Source organism: Protopterus annectens, chromosome 1.part0, assembly GCF_019279795.1.
Source record: "Protopterus annectens isolate FY-2018-M chromosome 1.part0, PAN1.0, whole genome shotgun sequence".
NCBI classification, from domain to species: Eukaryota; Metazoa; Chordata; order Ceratodontiformes; family Protopteridae; genus Protopterus; species Protopterus annectens.
The window spans coordinates 542159561-542180241 of NC_056725.1; the positions used below are offsets into that span (position 1 = coordinate 542159561).

At 40.8% G+C, this 20681-nt stretch overlaps 1 protein-coding gene across 1 annotated transcript in view; it reads left to right on the forward strand.

The window, feature by feature from the left end:
• USP34 (ubiquitin specific peptidase 34) overlaps positions 1–20681 on the forward strand; it is a gene marked incomplete in the record, with an annotated part of 5849982 nt that overhangs the window by 2009206 nt on the left and 3820095 nt on the right. The window contains 1 exon segment of the mRNA XM_044061224.1: positions 20517–20629. Within this exon segment, the coding sequence (XP_043917159.1) occupies positions 20517–20629 (113 nt within the window).

Below are 20681 nucleotides of genomic sequence, written 5' to 3' on the forward strand. Positions count from 1 at the left end.
CATTATGTCGTCGGATTCTCCGACTACCCCAAAAGCAAAGATAAAGACCGACACTCGCGGTCCGCGGTTTCGGCGAAACCACGGCAAAGCAAATCGAGTGTCTCGGTTTCGGCCGAAACCGAGAAAACTGCTCAAAGTACAGCTGAACCTATTCTTACAACTGAGGCCCCTGCTACAATTCCTGAATCGACCTCAGAAATTTTACCCACTACGGTGACTGACTTATCAGATACCATCCCCTTGGATGTCTCTACCCCAGCACCTGGTGCTGCTAGGCCTCCAGCAGCCATGTCCATTAAGGCCTTCGCCAGGGCTAAAGCAGCCAAGACTACTAAATCAGTGCCTGTTAAACCCCCCTCATCCAGGCCCTCTTCTAGTTCTCAAATGCTTTCTTTGGCAGAAGATTTAATTTCTTTAATTAGAGGATCTCAATCTCTCCCAGACAGGGCCTCTCAGCCCCCAGAGAAGAGACCTAGGGCAGAGCCCCCTGAGCCAGTGTCTTCTGATGATTCTGCTCATGAATCAGACATAACTGACCAGCCTGAGGCCCCCTTTTCCAATTTCGAAGATTCTGATGCTGAAGAATCCATTCCAGCTGCTTCCCCACCAGAAGAATTCTCCTTTGGAGAAACCCTGCATGCCATGCGAGAACAGTTCCAATGGCAGCAACAGGATTTTCAGACTCCAGAAAAGACTTAGGACTTTTCTGCACCTACCACAGCACAGGCCCTTAGCTATACCTCCTGTTCTCTCTGTGGTGGATGATGCTTTCAATGATGTTTGCTCCGCTCCTGATTCTTTACCCCCAGCCCCTGCCAAACCAGACAGATTTTACAGGGTGCCAGATACTCATCACCACCTTTACAAGGCTCCTCTTGCAGACCCAGAAACTATATCCCAGGGTCCCAAGGCAGTAGCCAACCACAGCTAAAACCCTATTCCTTCTGAAAGGGAAGCAAGGTCACTAGACAGATGGGGTAAAAGGTCTACACTTCAGCTACTCTCTCAGCTAGAGCTTTAAACTGTCAGTTTCACATGATACAATACCAAGAGTTTATGCTTGATCAGTTAACTAAAAAGCTAACTACTGATGAATCTCTTGATAAGAAACATGTATTAGAGATGGTAAATAACATACAACAGGTTAGCAACCATTCTTTAAAATGTGGCTATGATGCACTGGAGGCTTCATTTAGATCAGCCATGACAGGCACAGTGATAAGAAGACATGCATGGTTAAAGGAACAAGCTTTACCGGATCATGTTAAAGCTAAGTTGCTAGATGCTCCTATGGACAAGACAAGTTTGTTTGGTACACCTGCCCAGCAGGTTATGAAGAAAATGGAAGAAAAGGCAAAATCTGTTCAAACTGTTAAAGATTTCCTGCAAGTCCAACCCCAAGGTTTAGCAGGAACTGGCCTGCCAAAAATTGGTCCTTTCCTGACTCTGCAAAATTTCAAAGGGGCAGGAATAGGCGTTCCAGAGGCAGAACCCAATCCAGAGGAGGTGCCTACAGAGGACGACAGTGGCAAGGTAACAACAGAGGCACAGACACAGCCACTGCCTCTACATCAGCACAGCCACAGTGACTTAATCCTAAATCCGCCTACCAGGGAACAAATAGCAGCTCCTCTAGGCGGAAAGTTAACCTTATTTTCAAAGAACTGGCACTACATAACAAAAGACAAGTGGATTTTACAAACCATAGATCAAGGTTACGGTTTCACTTCCACACTTTACCAGTCAAAGAGGAATGCCAAATCTACCTCCACATCAAAAAACAGAGGCTCTACGCCAGATAATGGAGTTAGCAAACATGAGAGCTGTGGAAAGAGTGCCAACAGCAGAACAAGGAAAGGGGTTCTACTCCAGACTATTCCTAGTTCCAAGAAAGGAAAAAAGTTGGAGACCAATTCTCGACCTGTCCACCTTAAATACATACATCATTGTCCCAAAATTCAAAATGCTGACCCTACAGCAACTTCTTCCCATGCTGGGCAAGGAGTCTTGGCTGGTAACTCTAGATCTCAAGGAGGCATACCTGCACGTCCCAATTCGACCAATCTGCAGAAGATACCTCAGATTTCTTGCAGGATCAGAGCACTTTCAATTCTCAGCATTGCCCTTTGGCTTATCTACTGCGCCCAGAGTATTCACAAAATGCCTGGCATCAGTAATCGCCCATTGCAGACTACAGGGGATTCAAATTTACCCATACCTGGACGACTGCCTGCTACAAGGGGACAACAAAAGCAAGCTGACAACAGATTTACAAAGGGTCATTTACTTGCTACAAGGACTGGGATACACAGTCAATTTACAAAAGTCAAGGCTGATACCATCCCAAACAAGGACATTCTTGGGCTGAATTGGACACAGTACAACAAATGGCATTCCTGACTACAGAAAAACAAAAGAACTTCCTCTTTACTTCTTGGCACTAACAAAACTGAACAAGTTAACAGCAAGAAAATTTCTACAGGCCTTGGGCTTCATGGCATCATGCATAATCTTGGTCCCATTTGCCAGACTACATATGAGGAAACTACAGTGGTACCTAAAGAATTTATGGTCCCAACACAGACACAGTCTAGAAACAGAAATCCCACTAATTCCATGCTTAAAACAGGAGTTCCTATGGTGGGCTCAGGCATGCCAGTCAAACCCAGGCCTGCCCTTCGCAGATGTCAACCAAGCCAGACCATCACAACAGACGCTTCAGATCTAGGATGGGGGCCCACATGCTGGACAAATGCGTGCAAGGATTGTGGACACAGGATCAAATTCACCTGCACATCAATCTAAAAGAAATGCTGGCAGTAAAACTGGCAATCCAAAAGTTCAAACCTTTCCTCAAAGAGGGCCAGTTGATGATAAGGACAGACAACACCACAGTCATGTGGTACATCAACAAACAGGGAGGCACTCATTCATACCCCCTATGCAGAATGACCTTGGAGCTGTGGACCCTGGCACTCAGCTACAACATTCAGTTACAGGCAATATTTGTACCGTGGAAAGACAATACTCTAGCAGACATACTAAGCAGAACCACTTGGATGCCCACGAATGGAAGCTGCACCCGGACATCTTCAAGACCATCTCAAAGAAATGGGGAATGCCACAGATAGACCTATTCGCATCACCTCTCAATCACCAGCTCGAAAAATTCTGCACGAGGACATTCCACCCACTAGCATGGAAAGTGGACTCACTCTCCTTCAACTGGAAAGGCCTAACAGCATATGCATTTCCTCCTCTTCCTCTGATACACAAGGTACTACTAAAGATCAAGGAAGAACGTCCAAGGATAATCCTGATAGCCCCAAACTGGCCAAGACAACACTGGTATCCACTACTGAAGAGCATGTCTCGAACAACATGTGGCCAATACCCTGATGCCTTTGATGTTAACTCAGAACAACTACAGCATCATACATCCAAACCTAAAAACGCTGCAACTGACTGCATGGAACATCACATAGCAGCAGCTAATCCAGAACTTTCCCAAAGAGTTAAAGACATTATTCTTGAAGCACGCAGACCTTCAACAAGAAAGAACTATGCTGGAAAATGGAAAAGGTTTGTCATTTGGAGTACGAAAGAGGAAAAGATGTGTCAAACATAGATATGCCTAACATTCTGGAGTATCTGGCGAACTTCTTCATTCAGGCCTGTCCTACTCCTCCATCAAGATACATGCATCAGCTATTTCAGCAGAATACAGCTTTGATCCTCCTGTTTTTCACACCCTTTGCTCAGGCAGTTCCTCAGAGGAATCAAGAATGTAAAACCTCCCAGGAAACCACCATTACCAGCTTGGGACTTAAACTTTGTGCTAGAAAAGTTGACACTAGCACCCTTTGAACCAGCAGCAACAGCAGACCTACAACACCTGTCATGGAAAACTGCTTTCCTACTGGCAATTACTTCAGCAAGGAGGGTTTCAGAACTACAGGCCTTAATGGCAGTGCAACCCTTCCTAATCTTCCACCAAGATAGAGTGTCCTTGAGGACTAATCCTACATTTATGCCTAAGGTGGTATCCAGAGTATCTTTAAACCAGGCAATCCACCTACCTTCCTTCTTTCCCAACCCACAAAACAGAGGGAAAGAATACTGCATACCTTGGATGTACATAGACAGCTACGCTACTACTTGGACAGAACAAAAATAGCAGAAAGACTGACCAACTTTTGTAGCCTATGCAACTGGAAGGGAAGGAAAAGCTATTTCCAAACAGACAATCTCCAAATGGATAGGAAATTGCATACGATACTGTTACTCCTTCCATGGAAAACCAATTCCACAGAACATAAGACCTCATTCTACAAGGGCAACAGCCACTACCACAGCCTTCTTACGAGGAGTGGCAACCAAAGACATTATTGAGGCGGCTACTTGGACCTCCGTGCATACATTTGCCAAGCATTATAATTTGCCTCTTTATTCCAGATCCCGAGCAGGGTTTGCCACTGCTGTACTGCAAGGGATCTTAAACACACCATAATCTACCTTTATCCTCCTCCCTAGTTGGCTATGGTATTCTACCCACTTGTTATGACTGCAGATGCATCCATGAAGGACATAGTACAGTTTTGTACCTACCATAAATGTAGATGTCCGAACTGGATAGCATCTGCAGTCAGGATTACCCTCCCTCCTTCCCTCTGTGGTACTCCTAGGGTGTTTACCCTCCTAATAGCTAGCTGTTGGGGGAGTCTTTATGGTGTATTTGTTTGTATATATGTACATATATGCTTATTGTTGTGTTTACCTCTATCTATTTGGAAACATTGGCATCTATCCAAATTTTACCCTGCAAGAGGGCTACTGGCATCTGGGGCAAGAAACACTGAGGAAAATGGCGTCGGCTGATGCTTTTATACCCGAAGACCAGCAGAGATGACGTCGGGTGGAGTGCGACATCAGCCGAAGCCGGACCCGGACTTTGGAATCCGGCCGACTGCAGGGCTGCCTGACGACAGGACAACCCACTTGTTATGACTGCAGATGCTATCCAGTTCGGACATCTACATTTATGGTAGGTACAAAACTGTACTTTCTCATGTCTCCATGGAAACAGTATGATAAAGAGAAACTGGCTACAGTCTGGTGGAAAGTAATTAACAGAGGAAAAAAAAAAACAAAATGGGTAAGAGATAATGTGCTCTGAAAGCATTCAGGGGTTTTCCCAGCTGGGGGAGCACTTAGTAAAAGCACACGCTGCACCATGCATCTTAACATGGATAACATTTCTTTTAGGTTAACTTAAGTCTATGATTGTGCCTGTCAATGTGGGACTTTTGTTCCTGGTAGGAGGGTAAAACTTTATATGAAGGTGTACATAGTTTTGTGTGTTAGTATTAAGTTAATAGGTTTTAGGGGGGTATTGGGGTGTTTTTAGGGCTTTCAATAAAATAAAAAGTTTTATAAGATGTGACATAGGCTCAAATGGATATGACAGGAAACCAAACACAAAAGCTGGAACTAGATATTTAACAAAAAAGGTGTTGTAAATCAAAGATGAGAATAATAACTTTTAAATAGTGATGCTTTCTGTAATGTCTTTAAATGTAGATGGCCTCACTGATAAAAAAGAGAGTAATGAACTATATTAAAAAATGAGTACAAATAGCTATGTTACAGGAGGCACACTTAGAAAGAACTGAACATGTGAATTTGATAAAAGTTTTCAGGATGGTTATTCAGCAGAATACCTGGGACAAAGGAAAAAGAGTACTTTATTAATTGTAGGAAGAGCACCAATAGTGATAGAAGATAACGATAATATGGCAGATTTGCAGTGCTAAGGGGCTACTGGCAAGGGAGGAGGTGGATTATACTGGCATGTATTCCACCTAAAACTTGTATAATGGAGCTTAAGAAAGTTCTGGGAGATGTATTCAGTTTTCAGCAAGGAATATTACTTACAAGGTGGGGACTGGAATTTGATTTGCAGCAGTGATGATGTGTTTGGGGGGCCCAGAAGAGAAAATACAACAAAGAAAGGTAGATTTTTGAAGTAGTTTATTGAAATATTTGGCATGGAAGATGTGAATTTAGTAATAGGATTTCAGAGTGAATTTACATCTTATTCCGCATGATATAAAAACTGGGCTACGTTGCACATAATTTACATTTCACAGGAACATGTGCTTTTAATTGAAGGTCTTGATACTTGCTCAATAACTATTTCAGATCATGCACCAATAACAGCTAAAATAAAAGCACAGGGTAATGAAATAAAAATGAGACATTGGGACTTTCCCACCCATCTGTTGAAAAGAGAGGAATTTAAGGAATGGGTAGTGGAGATTATTCAGGAGCTGTTAGAGAGGATAGAAATTTCATCTGAAGATATAGCTAGGGAATAGGATAAAATTAGAGTGGAGTTTAAAAATATGGTGGAAATAAAAGAAATGGAGCTATGGTTAAGCAGTAACAATAATTATTTAGAGGGACTGACAAATGTTAAAGTATTGCAGAATGGGGGAATCTTACAGAATAAGAAGAGGGTCAACTGCAGAATGCTAGACAGAAAATAAGGGATTACTTTGATGATATGCATGAGTTTAGAACGACTGCTGTTAAGCAGCTGTTTTTGATAACACTAGAGCACAAAAACTTTTAACACGATGACTCCGGCAACAGAAAGTTGAAAGGGCTGTCGCCAAACATAGGGACCCTAAAACAAGAAAGATAACGAGATCCTGTATAAGTATTGGACATATTTCAGAAATTCTGTGAGAGTCTCTCTAAAATGTTTATGGAAAAGTTAAATATGCCAAGGTTAGAGGTAGATGAGACTCAGTTACTATCAGTTAGGATATGAAGAGATGAGATACAAATTTGTGATATATAAGCAATCTACAGGAAAGTCCCCAGGAATATATGGTATTCCTGTGGAAGTTTGAAAGCTAGGAGGAAAAAAATTGATAAAGATCTGGAAGGGTTTGTTGAACAGTATTTTAAGAAGTGGGAGAAGCACCAATTTTCTGGAAGAAAGCAGTCGTAGCTGTAATACCTAAAGAGGGTAAAGAGCCATCAGATCCATCGTCATACAGGCCCATTTCAATACTAACCATAATTATAAACTGTTTATGACTGTAATGGCTAATAGAATGGCAACAGTAATGCCAAAACTGATAGATATGGATCACTGTGGTTTTGTGGAGAGGAGGCAAACATTTGACAACATGAACAGAACATTGTTGATCCAGAGGGAAGCAGAATGTAAGAAAATACCATTGTTGTTGTTAAGTCTTGATGCAGAGAAAACATTTGACACAGTTAGTTGGGACTTTATGAGCAGGGCAATTTAAGCATTTGTATTTCCTGAAAAAGAAATAAGGTTGATTAGGAGGCTATATGAGGGATCAAAGGTTGATTAGGAGGCTATATGAGGGCTCAGAGGCGAAAATTAAAGTGGGTGGGATCCTCTCTGATAATTTCTGCTTGAACAGAGGAACCAGGCAGGGGTGTACTCTTTCCCCTTGATTATTTGCATTGTATTTAGAACCATTGACTAAGAAAATAAGGTACTCAGAAATTCAAGGATGCAATTGGTGTGGTAGTCAAGAAAAGCTGGATTTATTTGCAGATGACTGTATTTTATGCCTGACAGAACTAGAAAGAGACATTACAGTGTTGTGGAACATTTTGAGAGAGTTTCAGATCTTTTGGGGTACAAAATTAATGAAGCTAAAACAAAGGCAATCACACAAATTTGTTTAGGAATATCCATAATATCCGTGATAGTGAAGTATTTAGGGGTATGGATTAAAAATTATTCTAACATAGCAGCTAAGGATATGTGGGAAGAGACTAAACAAAAAATAAATACAAAAACTGAGAAAATGGAAGCTTTGTAGTATGGATATGGGTAGTAAGATACAAACAGTTACAATGTTTTTAGTCTCTTTAGTCTTATACACAGGTCAGGCATATTTTTATCAACCAGAGGAGAAATTGTGGATAGCAGTTAATAAAGAGCTGAAAGACTCTGTGGTAGGGGAAGACAAGTCAAGTGGAATAAGCTAATTTCTCTGGTAGAACAGGGCAGATTGCGATTACCAGATATGAAGGGGTATTTCAGAGCTACACAGTTAAGACTCCTATAGGTAGCACAAGCAGAAAACTATAATTCAAATTGGAAAGGGATGTTGATGAAATCGGGTGGAAGCTTAAGAAACAAGGAGTGACTGAGATTTTGGCCGCATGCCTTTGAGAAGAATAATCATATAGAATATTATATCCATAAAGTCGCAGAAAGTATTCTAAGAACTAAGTCAATATGGGATTGTAAAAGGGAGATTTTGCAAATAGGGATGACTGCAATTAGGGATGTAGACAGTAGGAAAGCAGAGGCTGGAATTTATTGGAGAAAACTGGCAAAGGAACAAAGGTATTGGGAGCAAATAACTGGAGAGGGAAAGAGGAAAGAATGTGAAGACACCAATAATGTATTTGGACTGCAGGTTGGAAATGGCCTTCCCTATCCGGGGATTGGTATCAGAGTATAAGCAGAGAGAAAAAATAGGGGGTCCTAAGTGAAAGACCAGCACTGGTAGAGTTTTCAGTAGAATCTAGAACAGAAGCTGCCATTAAAAAAAATGAATAATTAGTATAGCATATAAAATATTGCATAAAAACTATGAATCAATCAGAGGAGGTTAGAAAGGATTAGGAAGAGAGATTTGATAAGCAATTCACAAAGAAACAATGGGGGATATATGTATGTCTCCCAAATATACAACAAAATCTAGAAGATTTAAGATTTTTGCCTGGAAATGTTTACATAGATATTTATGTAGCGCAAGTAGCCTCCAGAGAATTTTTCCTTAGGCAAATGTTAGAAGTATCATGGGGGAGAAAGAGGTAATTGGAAGCATATTTTCTGGGAGTGAGGTGGGTTGGCTGACTAAGAATTCCCTGCAGGATGCACTGTCAGAGATGCTGGGTGGGCAGATTGGTCTGATGAGGGAGATGATTTTTCTGAACTGTGATACAGAATGAAAATTGCCTAGACATAGTATAGCCTTGTTGGATTCCATTGTCCCCCAACCTGCTGAGATAGTGGGAAAGTTCATATCCATGGCAACTGACCCTATTTTATTGATTAGACAGGAGGAGTAAGAACATAAAGCAATGTCAGGAGCATCCAGTTTGCAGCTCTGGGGCAATGCTTATCACTGCAAACTAGTCCGGTGTGCAAATGGTCCAGGCAGCAGGAAACGGCTTTTTCAGAATTACTAGAAGATGGAAATCAAAATCTAAGCCAACTATACCAGAAGTAATGACTATAGTAACAGAGGTAAAACAATTGTTATTGAGAGCTTTAGAAAAGGGTAGGAACAAACTACATAGGAAAAATAGGGATTGTGGGAACAATACATACAGGGGAGGAATGAAGTTTAAAAGGCAACAGGACTTAAATGAGCTATGTAATGTTTGACTGAAAAAGATTGGGTAGATTATAAGTGATGTATAATGTTTGCAACTGGGAGTGTGTCAGTATGGTTTGTGGTGTAAAATGCTTGCAACTAGGATTGTGTTGGTGTCATTTGTTTTCATTTGTATTGAACTTCTGATTGCCTTTGCAGTGAGTGATGATTTACTAAAGATGTTTCTTGGTTAAAAAAAGCAGGAATTGAATCATTTATGTAATGTTGCTTAGATTATATAATATAAAGCAATATATGTGAAGTATAATGTTTATGTTAATTATAGTTTGATTACTTTAATATGAATGTAAATTTGCCTATGTCACAAGTGATAATTCAGTAAAGGTGTTTGGGGGGAACTAGTTGCACACCGGACTAGTTTGCAGTGATAAGCATTGCCCCAGAGCTGCAAACTGGATGCTCCTGACATTGCTTTATGTTCTTACTCCTCCTGTGTAATCAATAAAATAGGGTCTGTTGCCATGGATATGAACTTTCCCACTATCTCAGCAGGTTGGGGGACACTGGGATCCAGACGCAATGCAGAAATTGCCTCATGGGTACTCACATCCAGTTAGTTCTCAAACAAACTGATAAGGTATAAGAAAACCAAATGGTCCAGGCAGCAGCAGGAAACAGCTTTTTCAGAAACTTTTATTAAAGTCTCACAAGCGCTTTCACCCTGACTCAATTGCAGGGCTTTTTCAAGTGTAAAACAAACAGCACACATATACCACTCCCATTTAAATACCTCCATTCATAAAAAAGCACCAAAAAGTTTTAAAGCGGGGCACACAATCCTATGCTTATGTACATCAGTAAATCACTAAACAGAGCTGAGAAGTTGTAACATTTGTAATTTTTGGCAATATATATTGGTGGTGTTAGCTAATTATAGACAATAATGTATATTAATGTGGTTGCACATATTCATTACATTTTTCATTTTTTTGCATCTTAAAATACTGTTTAAACTATGATCGTGGAGGGATTGTTGAACTTTTTTTGCTACTTAATCATGATCTGTTAAGTGAATACTTTTTAATACTGATGTTTTTGATTTGAGGCATTGTGAATGTTTAGTGATTTAGTGATATACATAGGCATAGGATTGTGTGTACCGCTTTAAATCTTTTTGGTGCTTTTTTATGAATGGGGGTATTTAAATGGGAGTGGTATGTGTGGTATTTGTTTTACACTTGAAAAAGCCCTGCAATTGAGTCAGGGTGAAAGCGCTTGTGAGATTTTAATAAAAGTTTCTGATAAAGCCGTTTCCTGCTGCTGCCCGGAACGTTTGGTTTTCTTATTAGTTTGACATGATCATATGTCTGTTTTGGTTAATAAACTGATAAGGTATGTGAGTGATGTATTTACACAGTGTCACTGGAGGCAAAGCTGTCACATAAAAGCACTCTTAATGTCATTAAGGTTGTCGGTAGTACACGCACTGCATCTATCACACACAATTCAATGCAGAAACATAGAACCACATATGCTGAGGCACTTAAATGTAACCTTCCTAAACCCCAAAGACCTCCTAGATGAAGTACTTATGACAGGTACCCTCAGCAGCTATGCATGTACTTTCAAAACAACACCCACATCAGCACATACAGCCACATCTGCTGGATCCTCCACTTCTAAGCTCATGAGGCATGCCACCACACAGTCCAACAGTTTGGTCATTGGAGACTCCATTTTGAGACACAATGATGTCCCCCTCACCAGGATGAGTATGAAGAAAGTCACGGTGCTTATCATGGGCTAGGATCCATCACATTACCCTCACAGTCAGGTCATTGGACCACAAGTATCAGTATGACTCAGTCATAGTCTATGTGGGTGTAAATGACCTGAGACGTACCTCCCTATACTATAGAAAGAGAAATAACATGGAGCTCTCAGAATATAGGCTGGTGTGAGCCTAGCATTGAGCAGCACCCACTCCAGGGATGATGCCACAATATGAGCAAAAGATTATAATTGGCTTAGTGTCTGGTGTTATTCTAAGGTGGCGCAGTATTTGTCGGCAAGGAAGATGTTCAACAGATCATGCTGCTTTGCCAGGGATGGTCTGTACCTCTCTCCTTTAGGCTTTTGAGTATTATCTAAAATGTTATCCTTCCTCACAGTGCCTTTTTTAGGCATTGCCAAACTGAAAGTACTTCCAGCATAGCAAATCAAAAACAAGAAAATCTAAAGGTGTTACTGCTCAGTGCAAGGCATCTAAACAAAAAACTTTACTCCCTAGAAGCTATCTTTACCCTAGAGAATGCTGACGTCTGTGCAGTCACTGACACATGGTTTAAAGCCAGAGAGAGCACACTGACAGTGCAAGGTTATAATGCCTTCCATACATTTAGACCAGTTACTACACAAACTGAGACTAAAGGTGGATTTGTCTCAATTTTTATCAAAAATAAATTTAATATACCTCAAGGCTGGTCAAACAGGACAGTGCACTTGAGCTTCTCTATGTTCAAATCACCATAGGCAAAATTCAGTACCACTGCCTTTCAAGCTATAGGTTGCCCTTTATGACCCAGGAAACCCATAACATGTATTTGCACTTATTAGAAACATTCACCATCCAACCTAGTATGTTATTCATGGGTGAATTTAATTACTCCAGTATTTACTGGGAATCCTAGAGGTCAACAACCATACAGGCACAGAGATTCCTGGATTTTGTAAACGCAAACTCCCTGGACCAGATTGTCAATACACCAACCAGGGGTGCAACCGTACTAAATCTGGTCTTCTCTGATGTGGAAGAGTGCCACCCCCACCCCACCCACTGTAATGTCTTCCCTGGTAAGGTCAGACCATAAAATGGTATCATTTGAAGTAAAAAATAAAACCTGGAACCCCCAGCTAACTGTGGAATATTCAGGAACTACTCCAAGACTAACATCCTACTGTTAAGTGATAACCTGATACAATTTCAAGCACCCATAAGCTCTGAGAACACTGCTGCCTACGAGGAAATATTCACAGAAACTCTATACAAGCATGTTAACAGCTGCATAGAGACAGTTGTACCCACCAGGAAGAAGTACAGAGCTAACTCAAAAAACAAGCCACCCTGGTGGAATCGCATCATCAGTAGGTTGTACAACAGAAGGAAGAAAATCATGACAGAAATTAGGCGGTGTAGCACCCAACAGGATAAAAGAACTTTCATCAAACTAAAACAGCTCAGAGGATAAATAGTCTACCAAAGCCAAACGAGGTAAATTTGGCCTCCCAGGCCATGTACCAACCACAAGGCATTCTTTAGCTATGTCCGCAACCTTAAAGGTAATTCACAGCTGTGTACAGAGCTCATTGTTAATGGAGTCACCTGTACTGAGCCAGTAGATAGAAGAGTTGCTTGATTTAATAGAGATGGGCAGACATATTAAGAGCAATAAAAAAAATCCCAGATATAGTCCCTAATTCTGTCTGAAAGTATTAACATCTTTACATAATGATTTAGCCATGGGTAAGAACTATTTGTATGCACACCCGAACAGACACAAACCTGGTAAACAACAGGAAAAAACAACTCTACTAAAGAACAAACCTGCAATCTCTGTTAAATACTAAAGATCAATAAATTACCTTCTGACAGCATGTAAACTATACATTGGAATTGATGCTGACAGAATATATAGTCATTTAGAAGAAAGCTCAAACATGGCAATGGAACAAAAGGGTAAAAGAAAGAAGTCATACATAATAAAGAATCATTTGTTAGTCATAATGGAGAACTGTGAAAATGGGAAGAATCTAAGTATGGCATGGATAGACTACAAAAACAAAATCATTTGACATTATCCCAAATTCATGGATAAGAGTGCTTAAAAATGTAAAAGATAACACCCTACACTGATCGATTATATTACAACGGCCATGACACAGTGACAAACCACTTTGCCATTAAGGCATGGTAGAGGACGAATTATTATTCCAGGGGTAAAAATTCAAAGGGGGATATTCCAAGGTGACTGTCACAGCTGCTGTTTTGTATTGCCCTTAACTCATTAAGCTGTCTACTTAACAGATTAGGTCATGGCTACAATTTTGCTCCCAGAAGGCAACAAAGTGTAAAGAATTATCATTGTCTTTTTGTGGAAAATTTAACTGTATAGCTCATCAGATGAGGAACTGAAAGCACAACTGTAGGTGGTCAAAACTTTTTTCAGATATAAAAATGTCATTTGGTCTTGATAAATATGCAAGAGCAACCTTTAAAGCAGAAAAGCTGCAGCACCAAGAAAATATCAGTCTCAGGAATGTGATATAAAAGAACTTGAGCAAGAGGAAGTGTATAAATGTTTGGGAATTGAAAGATCAACAGTAAAACATGAACAAATGCAAATAAAACTTAGTAAAGGAATATTTTAGAAGACTAAAATTTATACTGAAAACAGCACTGATATCTAAGAACAAAGTCCAAGCTGTAAACCAGTTTGCTCTTCCTGTCCTAACTTACAGTTTTGGAGTAATTGAATGGCCCCAAAATGTATTGGATCAGTTGGACAGGAAAACAAGAAGGATGGTTATCAAATGAACCAGACAAATGTAGGTTTTGTAAAACAGAATTAGAAGCAGTCGCACATCTTTTTGCTGGTTGTGATATACTAACGGCAGAAAGACTGTATACTGAAAGGCGTAATGATGTGGCCAGACTGTTGCACTTGGAATTGTGCAGACATAATATTGAAGTACCTGAAAAACGTTGGAAACATGAGCCGCAAAGCCTTATAGAAAGTGATTGTTTGTATCACATGGGATAACCCATTACCAACAGTTTAAAAAAATGGATGCAAGAAAATCAGATGATGTAGTCCTTGAAAAGAAGACAAAAGTAGCATTGATCACTAAACTTACTTCACCCAGTGACTACAGTGTCTTGCGTGCAGTGAGACAGTCATAAAATTCCAGGATTTGCAGGCAGAAACACGAGCAATGTGGAAGGGCACCCAGACAATTCCAGTAGTGGTAAGAGCAGCAGGTCTTATAAAAAAAAAAGAATTTACAATTGTACTTGGATACATTACTGATGCATGTAATTCCTTATGAATTGCTGAAGGAGTCAGTACTAGGGACATTGCGGGTGCTGCGAAGAGCACTTATGGCTAACATCAAAGATTGAAACAATATTAATTTCAGGAACTTTAATCATACTTTGAGTTAGGAATGGGGTCCATTCCTGTCATGGTGTTAGAAACCCAAAAGACTTGGAGAAATTAAAAAAAAAAAAAAAGAAGATATAAACCTGCTGGCCAACAAATTCAGCTCCACCTTGTAAACCTTTCTCCCCCTAACCTTCCGTCAGGAAATACCATCAAATATTACTCCCCCTGCTATCACTAAGGAAAAGGTCCTTAATCCTTAATGCTCACTCTGAGACGAAGTAGACTTCATCAGTGTGCCCAGACAATATCCCAGGATGCCTTTTTATGTAGCACAAAATATACCCTATCAGGCCATCTGGAATTGCTATTTAAATGTAGCCTGCAAACTTTCTTTGTAATGAAAAGAGAACAGCAGCAGTCATTCGTCTGCACAAAGGTGGGCCATCTGCGGACCCTGGAAACTACTGACTCATAAATCTCACTAGTGTCATATATAAAGCCATGGAAAGAATTATGGAAGTGACCAATAATGACATAGGAAACCTCCAGACACTGGACCCAACACAGTTTGGTTTCGACAAGAACAGGTCATGCTTACTCAACCTGGTTGAATTCTGTGAGAATGTCACCAAAGCAATGGATGAGGGCAAAATGATTCAGACTGCCTGTCTTGACCTGGCCAAGGCATTTGACACAATACCCCCACTCAGGCAGTGCTGAAAAACTCAAGATGTTAGGTACAGACCCTTATTGTCACCTGGTGGATAGCCAGGTGGCTCGCGAACAGGACCAGTGAAGTTAGAATTGGGATATCCACCTCTACAAAGAGGCCAGTCACAAGTGGAGTCCTTCAGGGATTGGTCCTGGGACCACAACTTTTTGGCATGTACTTCTCTGAAGTTAAGACCAGTGTTATTGGCCTCTGGCTGGCTAAATTTGCATGTGATTGCAAATTAGGGGCTGTCATTGAATCAACACAAATGTTCCCCAGGAAGGGCTGAAACTGACATACATCTGGTGTCGGAGCCATGGTCTAAAACTAAATGCCAAGAAATTCATAATAGTATCCCTCGTGAAGTTGTCCACTGATGGTAACTATCATATTGACAACACACCCCTTAGAGTTGACCCAGTAGTTGGGGACACAGGGACACATACAGAGAATAATCTAATGTTTCACCATGGGTCTACAGTAGTGAGGAAATCATTCTGTGTTGTACAACTTATAAACGAGGTGTGGCATCTAGGTCCAAGGAAGTCATTATTCCACTGTATTCAGAATTCATCAGACCTATCATTGAGTACAGTGCCCCTCTTTGGTATGTTTATTCCAACAATTGGAACGTCCACAGAGGTTCCTCTCTAAGAAGAATACAGGATGCAAGTAACGTGTCTAAGCAGACCATCTCAAGGCATTATCCCCTGTATTCTGTCTTGTACAGGCTGTTTAAGGGAGATCTGTGCCTGGTATACAAGGCATTATCAGAACCCACTCTGATGGAGTACCTACATATCCTCAAAACAAACAATACCAGAATTACCTGTTTTAAAGTCTTAAACCTTGCCTGTGATATACATATGACCGGCTGGAGAGACTGGTATGTATCACAGAGACTACCCCTTCTCTGGAACAGGCTCCCCATCCATGTGAAGCTGAGTTCCTCCTTAGCCCAATTCAAGTGTAGCTTGGACAATTGGATGAAGAACAGGAAGCACAAGAAATTCATCCTGATTTGGCACCTATGTCTCTAATGGACAAAGGCAGGCTGTAAATGGCTCATCTCCCTGGCACCTGCTTACACTTATCAAGGGTACCAGAACTTGTCAGAGATTTGGGATGCATGGCTAGGCTAAAAAAGGCCATTGTGGTCATTCGCGTAGTAAACAATTATGAACCTCTGAACCTACTTTGTTCCATGTGAATACATTTTTTAGCATTAATCCATTTTGCTGTCTGAATTATTATTGATGGTCCCTGAGGCATCCTGTGCCTCCGAACTCTCTTCCCTTTGACAGAAGCTTGTCATTTGTTTAGTATCTCCATTTCTGCCCTGGGGCTCTTTGATTATATCCACTCTGTCTTTGTCTTTTAAAAAGTGGAAAATATGCTCTCTATATTCCCCTGTTATTATCCTACTTCAAGCCTTTCTCTTTTTTTATGGCAACTTTGTTCTCCCTCCTCCATTGCACCCAGTTTGTGGTTTGCTGACTTTTGGATCGTAGCTATCTCTTCCTTTGGACTGGTAAAAGATGGGAAGTCTTCCCATGCATAAAAATTCTGATAGTGGCAGGAATCAGCATTTTCCATCTTTTATCCCTTTCTTTACAGGCTCTTTTCACCAGAGAGTAAGCACTTCTCTGCCTTCTCTTTTCATATGAAACATCCTGATGTGTAAATACTTTTAGGTCTCAGATCATTGATTTCTTTCCTGTGGTCCAGATCTTTCCCAATATTTCCTTCTATTCCTACATTAGCAGCCTTATGAGGATCACTCTTGCCCTTCTCGTTGTCTGTATTTCTGGTTTCCACAGTTTTGTGCGTTCCTGCCCAGTTTTCATTTCCTGTCCTGTTGCACTTGTCCATTGTGACATTAAGTCTTGAACTGCCATTTTATAGTCCCGTTTCTCAAATTTCTCAGGCATCCACACTCTATATATTCTTTCTTCCAACTTCATGTTCCTAGTCTGTTAGCTTCAGTTCACCACAGTCCAATCTTGGCTCTGTCGCATCTTTCTTTTCTTTTATCTCGTTATTGTCCTGCAGCAGAGATTGTAGTATATCTACATGCTCATTCAAACCCTGCTACATTTCTTCCAAATTTTTCTCCTTAGTCAGCAAATTATCATTATGGTTTATCTTTTTTTTTTCTTGCGCCAGATTGTCCATAGCATGACTGGAACATCTGGGTCTCCATCAGTTCTGGCTGTCAAGATTTTGTTACTTGATATCACCTTCCCAGGCTCTCTCTTCTTCTTTGGTTTGGTAGACATTCAATGGGATTGTTGTTTTCTGTATCATAATCTTTCTCATTTCTGGCACATTTCCTTTCTGCCTTTTTTTTTCCAGTTACACAGGGGGCTTTGTACACTAACTCGATTCGCAAGGTGCTGCCATACTGGAAGTCTCAGAGTGAACTTTTTTCTATCCATTCTGGAGGTAGAGGTATTAAATATTCCTGCCTAGGATTCCTGGAGTTGGGGTCGTCCCCCCCCCCCCAAAAAAAAAAAAAAAAACCCACTGTGATTGTCCTTTAGGTGAGTCACTTCTGGCTGCAGACCCCTTCTAGGTTCCTTTCCTCATGGATTTTCTCTTTTTAGGCAGCTTACCACTCTGTCCCCCCTCCGCGAAATTTATATGCTCCCATACTTGCCCTGGCAAAGTTACCAGTATCCTTGCTTGAGTTGCCATGCTTATATTCCTCCAAAACCATGGCAGTGCTTGTCAAGCCTAAACCTTCATCTACCCCCTAGATCATCATGGAAATGGAGACAGAGCTACCAACCCCCCCCCCCCCCAGCAGACATGTTGGCAAAAAGCTGTGCCTCTCAGTCCCTCCAGCTTGACTGTTCCTGTGCCAGAGCCTCTGATTGAGTCTGAACTGTGTGGGGCAAAGGGCTATATCCTTTTGTACTCCAGCGATGAATCCCTTTGTTTTGTAATTGATGCCTCTCCTCCTTCCCTTGGGGGGGGAGGTACATTACATAGCTGTTTTTTTAGTTTTTTTTTTGGGGGGGGGGGGCTGCTGTAGTAGAGGTTTGTGTTCCCATATCTCTCCAAGTTGCCTTTCCTCTCCCTGGGATCCTTTGTCTTCCAACCTTGGATGTATGGCAACAGTTATTAATGAGAATTTTAGCCACCCTTCTGGATCATCCCCTGTCTCTCTTCTCTGGTGATGTATATCCCCTTATCTCTTGAGATTGGTCCATGACTGGGTCCCTGTTGAGAGTGCCTCTTTGGAGGCATACCCATACTGCTGCTTAGAAAAGATTACAACAATGTCTTACTTTTTTGTTTTGCTCTTTACCTCCTTTGTAGGTTTCTGTTCATGACAGTTCCATGTTGCTTGCTGTCTGCTGGAGCATCGTTTAATTACCTAAGTTCCATTGGTGCGAAGTGAAGATGTGGATTATTCTTGTTTCTTGGTTGCTGTAGGATTCCCCTCCACTTTAAGAAGGGTTGTTTGGCAGTGTTTCGCCTTTTAGCTAGTGTTCTTCTCCCTGAATTCTTCCATATCAATTTGTGCCCTGCAAGAAGACTTTTGAGCTTTTGGAGAGCTTTTGCTTCCATTTAAGTGTGAGTATGTTCTCCAGCACGTTCTAGTAGTGCATTGTAGCATCTTGTCTCGTTTGGCTTTGTGGTGTTTCAGTTGCTGCTGCATTTTATCTCTTCTTGGAGGATGGAACTACTGCTTTTAGTTCCTTTTATGAGAAGCAGTATTAGAAGTTCACCCCCTGGCAAGGGATTATTTAATCTATTTATGGTAGACCTTCTTCAGCTTTGTGTTGATTATGCATGCCTGTCCCCTATTTGGCCCTTCTGCCTTGTTGTTGGGATTTTTGTTGAGGTTGTTAGTCCCTTTTTTCCCTGGGTCTGCTTCTTTCTAGCATCCTGATTTTTCTGAAGTGTGGGCATGTTATTCATTTTCTTGCTTTGGGGCAGTGCATCTGTATTTCCTTTTCTCCTTGGAGATTCTCTTCTCTCTCAATTCTGTGCTGGGAGCACGGATCTAGAGAAGAAAGTGTGCGTCACTCCCATGGGTGAAATTGTCTCCTAGCATTGGAAATGTTGGTTCTTCCGAAGGGGTAGCTGGTTTAGGATTATACTGATAGTTATTCTCTTCCCAATGTCCTGGTACCAGTAACTGTTTATAATTGCTGTGTCCAGTGAAGGGTGAGAGACTAATTTCTGTTTGCAAGTGGGTGTTCGGCATACTTGCCCAGGCTGTCATGTGGTCTACTTTTCATAGGAGTTGGCTCCCTTCATTGCTTCTAGTTCTGCCATTTTTCAGATTTGATAGTGATGGCCATTTTGTGTCAGTTATCTTCTCAGGTAACCTTTTAGGTCCACTGACATGGCTTTCTATTTGGGTGTCAATTTTGGGTATTCAGCCTTCTTGCTTGTGTTGGTGTTTTTCTTTGGACCTTTCTACCAGGTTGCTTTACCGCTTAGGATTCTCACCTTTTAATCAGATCCATTAGTAAGGTCCATGATGTTATCACAGATGAATTCTTAGTGTCCTTTAATCTATGCAGGGGGCCAACAGTACTGTCTCATCCTCCATTTCTCTGTATGACAGTTAGTTTAGCCTTCAAGCCTGGACTGCTGTATTCCCTGTAAGTCTGCCAGGTATATACTTGTGTTAATTTGCATTGAGGTGCCAGTCTGAATTATATTTCTTGGTTTGCAGGTGATCATCCATAACTGACAGGGGTGTGTATCATGAGCACACTTGAAAGTAAGTATTATGTGACAGCATGACATGCATTATAGATGAGTGTCTATCCCCAAGTACAAGCCTGAGAACTTCCCCAAAAAATTTTTGAGAGGTGAAGTTGGATATATTCACCACAGATCCCATTGGGGAATGGTCTTTTTTATAGCTCAGTTGATAGAGTGAAACTATATCTTGTTATTTACAGTTGTGAGTGTAACTAGCCTTTATGGTTTATTTTCCCTTTACTAGCTATTTTCAAGAGATTTTATATATTTGCAGAACAAATGTAGTGGAGAATCACTGTCAAGGTTGAGATGAGTTTAGTGATGTATGCTATCTTTTAGCAGGCAGTAGACTTGGCATTATTTATGAAGTCTTTTAACCACGTTACATTCTGACTTTCTCTGAGTTGTAATAATTTATAAATTGCCCAGTTGTAGTCAGTTGTATAATTAGTGCATATTATTATTTGGCGTATCTCACTGTCTAATGTTTTGAATTTTATTTTTTAGGTCCAGCAGTTCATAAGCACCAGTACAACAGTGCTGTTACAGATGTTAATCTTGATAATGTTTGCAAGAAGGGTAATACTTTACTGTGGGATCTAGTCCAAGATGACGATGCTGTGAGTTGTTTTTGTTTTCTTTTTTCTTAAAAACGGATAGACTCTCAATTTT